Genomic DNA, 9606 nt, shown 5'->3' with positions numbered 1-9606 from the left:
ACAATATAAATGTAAACAAACACTTTATAGCCTCAAAACATGGTTAAAACTATCATTTTGATACCATGGATGGGCAGTCCTTGCATCCATAGATAGCTCTGGTTACATTTCTCCCCTCAACTTTTGACCCTTTGTTATTGTTTCAAGTAAGGATTCTAGCGTTAAGTGCAAAGTGTACCATAAACTTCATTGTAATCTGGCAATATGATTTCCTCTCAAACCTTTTTTCAACAATGTGTTATTTAACTAGAGTTTAGTAAACTGGGCAATACATAAATAATCACCTCTTTATAACATAAATTGTTGAAGAAAAGTTTCAAACTAAATTACACTGCCAGATTACAATGCGGTTTATTGTAAAATGTTCATTTAACACTACAGAAATGTAGCCTCTTGTTTAAAGCTGTCATTTCATTGTTGCAAATACTACCATCAAATGTAGTCAAATACAGATAATCAATCCCATTGTATAGAGGCACACACACAACCGTTAGGAAGGTTATTGTAGTGTGAAAAATAACCTTGCATTTTATGGATAAATCGTGTTTTTAAGAATGACGGTTAATCTCTTCACTCACATGCAGAAAGAAAGGGGAAATAAATCTGACTGAGCAGAAACATGTCTAGCCTGGTCCCAGATCTGTTTGTGCTGTTTTGCCAACTCCTAGTCATTGGTCATCAACGACCATCGGACTTGTCTAAGCATCAAACAGATCTGGGCCCAAGATATAATGTGGGGATGATCAATAGGTTACAATCAGACCTGAGAACAACCAGACATAGACCAATACTAGAACAGACCTGATTGGACCCAAGTGATCAGCCAAGTTGCACTTCTGGTTAACGAATAGGTCTTTATACTGTATGTTGTCTAGGCCTTCTATAAATCAATAAATTCACCGTATTAGCATAAAATAAATATGTTTTAGAATATGTTTTTAAGAATTTTTTTTTCTTTCTATGCAGAGCCGTGGTTGTGTCCATTCGGATCTATCAGCTGTAGTTAAATTGACCCGAGACCCAATGACAATCGAACAGGACCCGACCCAGACCCCAAGGAAAAGTTTGAATTTTTAGACCAGTTCAGGTCCCGGGTATTCGGGTGGACCCACAAAGACCTTTACCTTTGAGTGGTCTATGTAATATTGGTGGCATGTTAATAACATCCTGAACTACACCAAATAATAGTAAAAAACTCCATTAAAAAGTGTTGAATGGAAGAATAGTAAACACGTACAAAATGTGTATCAAACCAAACAAGCGTGGATTATTTCACCATATCAAAATGTTTCAAACTATTCATCCGGGGTGTTTCATCCTAATGCAATGTTTGCACTGGTCTTTCCCCCCAAAATGTAATAAAACACTCAGGGACGAACAAACAGTACAGGCATTCAGAGAAGAATTTGAAGTAAAATAAATATGTACTTCCTTTTAAAAAGAAGAGACGCAAACTGTGCCCTTAAAATCCAAAGCCGTTACAACCCAATCTTAAACCCATGAACTAAGGCGGGATTCAATTCGATTGTGCTTCGCCGACAAAGAGTCATTTAAACGTCATTTCCAATTAACCAAATTATACAGCGTTTACTGTGAATGCGATCTCCGTAAACACTGGAAGATTGTCTTTTAAAGCCACATTTTCTTCAAGCTGTGATCGGATTGAATCCAGGCCTTCATTTCATTAACACCATCTTTAAGACTGATTAATTAAATATTGCACTCCACTTCCAAACCCAAACAGAATTTCAACTAATATTCAAACCGGAGAAAATCATGTCAAATGATGGATAGGTTATCGATCTTTTGAGGACATGGAATTGAATGTGTCAGTACCAACACTGTAATAAAACACATCAGTAATACTGAACGGTGTATCAGTCCTAGAACTAACCACACTCTATAACCATGACAACAAAGTGACTGTTCCACGTGAAGACTGGTAGATAGATTAGTGCATCTTTTACACATAAACCAGATTCACACTACAGAGTCCGGTTTGGCTCGGCCCTATAGTGTAAATCAGGCAATACAATACAAGTAATGGCCAGCACTATTGATGCAGTTTCATGGCAACTACCCAAATGGCACCCTAATCTCTATACAGTGCACTACTGTTGACCCCGGAGCGTCAAAATTAGAACACTATATAGTTCATAGGGTGCCATACAAACCCCGAGACACAGCAGGCAACTTCTGAACACAGTGACTACGTAGAGCCAAGAGGAAAATACAAAGATAAAAACACTAATATGATAACTTACAGACATGCCCATGATTGAATGATGATCAGTTTCCATACTGATCAACTCTAAATGAACAGAACGTTATGCCAACGTTCCCGGACCTGCAGGAGTCACTGATCTATAACAAGTATTCACACAAATGGTTTTCACAGAAGTAACATTGTTCTCAAATGAGGAACAGGAGATTGGATACAGAAAGACAACCAATCACCCTTAACTCAAACAGTCAACATTGCCTGATACTGATGGAGGTTCAGTTAGGCCGGGATTCATTCTGACCTATATTTAAAAGGTCATTTTAAATAATTGAGCTGACATCTGCAAAGTTTACCTTTAAAATCTGCGTTGTCTACAAGCGTGATCGGATTGAATCCCGGCATTAAATAGCTACACTGACAATATCTTAACATGATCCGCTGACTCAAAATTAAATGGCATGATCCCCTGACTCAAATGTAAATGGCATGATCCCCTGACTCAAAAGTAAAGGGCATGATCCCCTGACTCAAAAGTAAAGGGCATGATCCCCTGACTCAAAAGTAAAGGGCATGATCCCCTGACTCAAAATTAAATGGCATGATCCCCTGACTCAAAAGTAAATGGCATGATCCGCTGACTCAAAAGTAAATGGCATGATCCCCTGACTCAAAAGTAAAGGGCATGATCCCCTGACTCAAAAGTAAAGGGCATGATCCCCTGACTCAAAAGTAAATGGCATGATCCGCTGACTCAAAAGTAAAGGGCATGATCCCCTGACTCAAAAGTAAATGGCATGATCCCCTGACTCAAAATTAAATGGCATGATCCCCTGACTCAAAAGTAAATGGCATGATCCCCTGACTCAAAAGTAAAGGGCATGATCCCCTGACTCAAAAGTAAAGGGCATGATCCCCTGACTCAAAATTAAATGGCATGATCCCCTGACTCAAAAGTAAATGGCATGATCCCCTGACTCAAAAGTAAATGGCATGATCCCCTGACTCAAAAGTAAAGGGCATGATCCCCTGACTCAAAAGTAAAGGGCATGATCCCCTGACTCAAAAGTAAATGGCATGATCCCCTGACTCAAAAGTAAAGGGCATGATCGCTGACTCAAACTCAACAAAAATCATGATCACCCTAAGTATATAAAACCGTGCAAGACGTTGTAAATCGCTCTAGCCGGGGGACAATGAGAAATCTACTCATTAAAAGATCCCCATCAGATCCCTCCCATGACCAGAAATCAAGTCTTTATCATAAGTTAAGGCTCCATTTTCTTTTGTTGTTAATGCGGCACAGTACGAACTTTGTTATCTTATAAAAATAGAAAATGTAATGTAAAAAATATGTTTTATTTACACATTGACAGAGTATGTAAAAGTTAAATAATCTATTCAGTACATTGGTAACAAGAATATATACAGTGCACAAAACATTAAGAACACCTTCATAATATTGAGTTGCGTTGCGCCGCCCCCAAGAACAGTCAATTCATCGGGACATGGACTCTACAACGTGTCAAAAGTTTTCCACAGGGATGCTGTCCAATGTTGACTCCAATGCTCCCCACAGTTGTGTCAAGTCGGCTGGATGTCCTTTGGGTAGAGGACCATTATTGATACACACAGGAAACTGTTGAGTGTGAAAAACCCAGCAGCGCTGCAGTTCTTGACACAATCATACCGGTGCGTCTGGCACCTACTACCATACCCACGTTCAAAGGCACTTAAATATTTTGTCTTGCCCCTTTCACCCTCTGAATGACACACACACACAATCCATGTCTCAAGGCTTAAAAATCCTTCTTTCACCTGTCTCCTCCCCTTCATCTACACTGATTGAAGTGGATTTAACAAGTGACATCAATAAGGGATCATAACTTTTACCTGGATTCACCTGGTCAGTCTATGTCATGGAAAGAGCAGGTTTTGTCCACTCCGTGTGTATGCATATCAAATAGGTTGAAAACAATTCAGTTTTTTTCCTGTCAAGACCGGAAGAGAACGATAGCAGCATTTTGTACTTGCTTATCATAGAGCAGGGTTGGAAGTGCATTTCAATTCAGTGAATTCTGGGAGTACTTCTGTAAGAACTTACTGAATTGATTGAAATGAGCTACGTCCATAATAGTACCCTAACGCTTACATAGTGCACTACTTTTAATAGGGTACCATTTTAGACATAACCCATGGACTCTAACCCTTTTATAGAGTTACTCATAATACTGGCTTGAGGACTGAGCGCAGTGAGCGTCCCTCTTTGGTGAGCTCTCTGGATAAGCACATGCAGGGCAGAGGGATGGCCTCGTCCCGACAGGTGATGGTGTTAAACTTGCACTTCTTCAGATGGTCAGCCATACTGGTGATGTTGGCAAACTTCCACTCCTTCACTGTACCGAAGGCTGTGCTAAATCGCCACACCTGGTTCACAAACAGAATATTATAAACAAATGAGTGCTCATCCAATAACGATAAAGCCGTTGATATTACTATATGTCATACTGTATTCCTGCCAAGCCTTTAATCTAATTGACAATTTTGTTGAGACAGGACAACCTGCATTCAATGGTCAGCAAATAGGTGTGAATTCCAACTTGAGATCCCCACACATCTCAGACCATCGTACTATTCCATGGATCATAGATTTATGGGAAAATTACACTAGATAAAATTCAATTGAGCATTTATTTAACTAGGCCTACACCTGATGACGCTGGCCTAATTGTGTTGCTAGCTGTTTGTGATACAGCCTGGATACAGATGTTAATGCACATGCATACACAGTAAGTGACTAACCTTGTTTTGGATCTGCCATGAGGATAACCCATCAGGCCTTCGTGTGTTCTCCCAGAGCAGCACCACCATGCCTCTGGACTGCAGTAAACTGCCACACACATCCCTCATTGTCCGAGAGACCCTGGAAAACTGGCACAGGCTGAAGCCATCCAGGAAACTGGCCACATACTGTTGCAGCTCGAAGGGCAAGGAGCTCAGGTGGTCGCAGGTGGACCCGAACCGACAGGCATTCCTGGGGAGGGTTTTATCGCCGTACTGGGGAGGCATGTCGGGCCGCACCCCAAACGAGCCCAGGTGTCTGTCATGGATGATCCTGGAGCCCTGAACAGAGGGACAGAAGCGTCTCTGGGAATAGGTGCAGCCGTAGTAGGCCAGGGGACAGCGGTGCTCCAGCCAGCCGTTCAGGCCGGCGTGGATGTCCCCGTGAACGTTTTTGAAATGCGAAGAGAACTCGTCCCTGCGGAACAGCTGTCCACACACGAAAGTGAACATGGTGCGCTGCTTGGTCTGGTAACGGGCCACGCACTCCAGAACCAGGTCCAGCCGGAGAGAGTGGAAGGGGCTGGGGTTGGAAAGCTGAGGGCTGGCGTGATCACAGGCCGACGCTGAGGCGATATCCCCCACCATGGTGTTAGTGGCCAGTATAGCCGAGGGGAAGGAGAAGGTCTGGGTACCAAAGTCGACGTGGTAGCCGTCTACAAACCTGCTGTCTGAGATGCTGCGGCCCCCAGGGGAGTCCCCCAGACAGAAGAGCAGTGCTGCCGTGATCAGGTCGATTCCATGGAGCCCCAATGGATCGTCAGTTACCTCCAGGTCTGAGGTGTCCACTGACTTGTCCTCCATTTTGGCTCTGAACAGATAGGGGTCAGACATCAGAGCCCTGCGCCCGTTAAATGTAAACACACTCATCCCTCTGAGCACCTGGAGGTTCTGAAGTTTCCTCTCCAGCCACCTGTCTTCTATCTCCAAGGGCAGATGCTGGAGTATGTTGTAGGGCTCCAGATTAGGGAGAGGCATGGGAAGAGGCAGGTGGATGGGTAGTGGTGGATGGTGGGGCCCAGAGGTCTCCAGGGGTGCTACTATATTAGGCATGGAGAGATAAGGCATCACCAGCCTGAAGTCTGAAAACCTGTTGACTTCAGAGCGTCTGGGTGGAGATCTGCTCAGATCCATCCACTCACGCTGTCTCAAGTGATTTTGGTTGTCTCCTGCAAGGTTGAAACCATTACTGAGAGGAGGACAACCCACCTCAGCAAGACCCATCACATGGTCCTTCTCCACTTCCTCTGAAGACTCTTTCCAATAGCTCTCGTCTCCCTGCCCGTCTGTTCCAAATCCACAGTCCACTCCGACTCCGCCCACTGCTCCGAGCTCACAGCCCGACTCTGTGTCACTTGCCTTCATCTCTACATTCTTCAAATCATTATGATTATCACTGTCCTCTCCCCTATGGAGAACCCCTTCTCTCTCACCGTTTTCAACATTTACACTGATCAAGTCTATGTCCTTGGCAGTTCTGAGGACGGCCAAGGTAGCTGCTAACTTTATTTTGTGTACCTCACTATAAGACTCATCATCATCTTCCATTTCAACCACTCCATTAGTCAAAGCAGCAGCCTCATCCATTTCAACCGTTCCATTACTAATGTCAGTCTCTGGTACACTTGACATTACATCAGCGATCTTGTAACACGTTTCCTCAGCCGATTTACTAGATCTGTTCTTTGACGTGTTGGTGGTGACTCTAAGAGACTCCAGTAGCATCCTCTGATCTTGCAGAGCCAGGGCCATGTCTAGCTGCTCCACCACTTCAACATTGCTCAAATGCTCATAGGACTTCCTGTCTGAATAGCTCACAGGCCAACGGTTCCACTCCATGGTGCAACACACCACACTGGCCGGGCACGTCTCAAGGTGTTTAGCCATCTTAATCCGGGGGATAGTGAAAGGGCACCCAAATCCAGTGTTGAGGCAAGGCACTCTTTCAAACGGGCATAGTAAATGATGCTCCTCCTCTTTACAGGAGTGGAAGACTGCCCCACAGACAAGAGGACAGCCAATGAGATCACAGGACATACCAGTCTCTGTGCGAATCATACACCTCCGGTTCACACAGTTCAGGCAGTGGGTATGGAGCTCCTCCATCTTTGTTGTGTTGATATTCTGGATTTAAAAGGGTGTGGGGGGTTAGGGGTGATGTGGCCTGCAATAATGAGGGGCGAAAAAAAAACATTATTAAAATTTTGTATTAAATTGGACAATTTAGGTCTAATTAAAATAGACAAAATCAAGTTCAAACACAGTCAGTTTATGAATAGAAAAACCAACCAGGCCATGTCCCAGTTGCTAGAAACATCCTGTCCTGTTACATTATCCCACTGACCGGCTCTCTAGCCACGGAACATGTGGCAATGGAGTCTCGTGCCTTTAAAAGGCTTGCATAGCGCCTGCTCCCTGCTGCCGTCTCAGACGGTTTCTGTTTACTAAATCTCTTCCGCTGCTGCATGACATTTCACGACACCCATCTTGGGTTGCAGTACACGGTCACACCAGTTCTAGAATATAACCTAAAGTACCACGGGGTTTATGACCTTTGACCCCAAGGTGAGGCTGTACGAAGCAGAGGCCAGTTCAGTGGTCTCACCAGAGACAGAAGAGGAAGCGAGACATCTCACTTGCTCTCTTTTCTGGTTCATATACAGTCAATGAACTAAGCAGATCAGAACCAGCTGTTATTGCATTGGTGCATATGGGAGAGCCACTTAAGCAGACAGGAACTGCAACATTTTCTTTCCAACTGTAAAAGATTTAGAGTGGGACATCTTAATTTATTCACCATCTTTGGCCTCACTAGCCTGCTCATAGCTTGATAATGACAACGTTTGAAGATTATTATAAGCAACTGTCGGGCCAACCATGATAGTCTAAGGAGAAACGTTGCACTGCTGGGCTTGGATGGCTTGACAGGCCTTGAATGACTATAAATACAACAGCAGGATAGGATTCCCTTTTGGAATATCTGGTCATCCATGAAAGTGGCGTGTAATGAAAAGATAAAATACTAGAGATGTGTTTGCAATTATTATTGGACATATACAGGTAACTGCCAAAATAAAAGAAACCAGCATAGTGTCTTAATAGGGTGTTGCCCGCAGAACAGCTTCAATGCACCTTGGCATTGATTCTACAAGTGTCCAGAACTTTGTTTGAGTGATGAGACACTGCTTCAGAATCTCCCATAAATGTTCAATTGGGTTGACTACTTTTCTCCTTCCCCCCTTTCTGACACCCAGGTGCAACACACATCTTCTGCATGCCTGGTATATATCTCAACCTGGATGTCAGCACACCACCTCAAGCTCAACAAGACAGAGCTGCTCTTCCTCCCAGGGAACACCTGCCCGCTCAAAGACCTATCCATCACAGTTGACAACTCCACAGTGTTGCCCTCCCAGAGTGCAAAGAACCTTGGCGTGACCTTGGACAACACCCTGTCGTTCTCTGCCAGCATCAAAGCAGTGACTCCCTCCTGCAGGTTCATGCTCTACAACATCTGTAGAGTACGACCCTACCTCACACAAGAAGTGGCACAGGTCTTAATCCAGGCACTTGTCCTCTCCCGTCTGGACTATTGCATCGTACCCTAGAGGGGGTTTTAAGTCGTTTTTGGGGGCTACTGTACTATTTATATTTAAAAAATAATGGTGCTGTCTGGTTTACTTACCAAAAGGAATGTTTAAGGATGTTTACTTTTGATACTTAAGTATATTTAAAACCAAATACTTTTAACTCAAGTAGTCCTTTACTGGAGTTTAAAGAGTCCCGACGCTCAATCTGAACATTAACGCACGTCGCTTGCGCTACGGTTTTGGAAGCATTTAAAGGACCTTATCTTTCATATCAGCGAGAAATCATTAAAAAAAAGAAAGACGTTTAATTGATACACACCTTGATAGGGGTTAGAGTTCCCACAAGGCCATATATCCACGTTACAGACCTTATATACAGAAAACAGACAGAAGACATCTGGTGACCACCACCTGTGCTAATTAGCCTACTCTGAACACCTGTGTGTAAATGTAACTCAGGAAGTCCACCTTACAGCTGTATGGATCTGTGCACAACTGCTGTTTTATTTGAAGGATATTTTATCGGTGATGAAAGCCATGACTATTGACGTTTCTAAACGTTAAAACACAGCATCGAGACTGTACTTCACATTATTAGCCATTCGTGGGCGAAGCTAATCGCTGAGAACTGTAGGAGAACGCAGAATGCTGCCTAGAGTTTGAGAGCTACTGTGGTTCTATTGCTAACAAATATGTAATTAAACATGGTAGCAAGCTAATTGGCTAGATGATCACAATGATGCATTTAAAATGATAGCCAGCCAAGCATGCCACGGCATGGCAAGTGATATGTCTGGCTTAGCGGCTTCAAATAGAAAATAACGATGTCTAGACCAACACCCGCCAGCTCCCATCTGTAAGTCTACTTTAGCCGTAAATTAGCATTGCTAGCTAGCGGCTAACAAACACCCATGTGATTTAATTAAAGGTAATAAGGAGTTTGAAAATTAACTA

General features: G+C 43.5%; 1 protein-coding gene across 1 annotated transcript; it reads right to left on the bottom strand.

Annotated features, from left to right (window-relative positions):
• Nucleotides 1-945: 945 nt before the first annotated feature.
• LOC139383415 (F-box only protein 30-like) lies at nt 946-7229 on the bottom strand. The gene is made up of 2 exons (XM_071127955.1): nt 5024-7229; nt 946-4648 (listed from the first exon to the last, which is right to left on the bottom strand). The coding sequence occupies exons 1-2, from the start codon at nt 7166-7168 to the stop codon at nt 4445-4447; spliced, it is 2349 nt and encodes a 782-aa protein (XP_070984056.1). The 5' UTR covers nt 7169-7229; the 3' UTR covers nt 946-4444.
• Between the last annotated feature and the right edge of the window lie 2377 nt (nt 7230-9606).

The sequence above is a fragment of the Oncorhynchus clarkii genome, chromosome 25 (genome assembly GCF_045791955.1).
Source record: "Oncorhynchus clarkii lewisi isolate Uvic-CL-2024 chromosome 25, UVic_Ocla_1.0, whole genome shotgun sequence".
Taxonomy (NCBI): domain Eukaryota; kingdom Metazoa; phylum Chordata; class Actinopteri; order Salmoniformes; family Salmonidae; genus Oncorhynchus; species Oncorhynchus clarkii.
The sequence above is the reverse complement of the archived record's forward strand: the minus strand, read 5'-3'. Positions and strand labels throughout refer to the sequence as shown.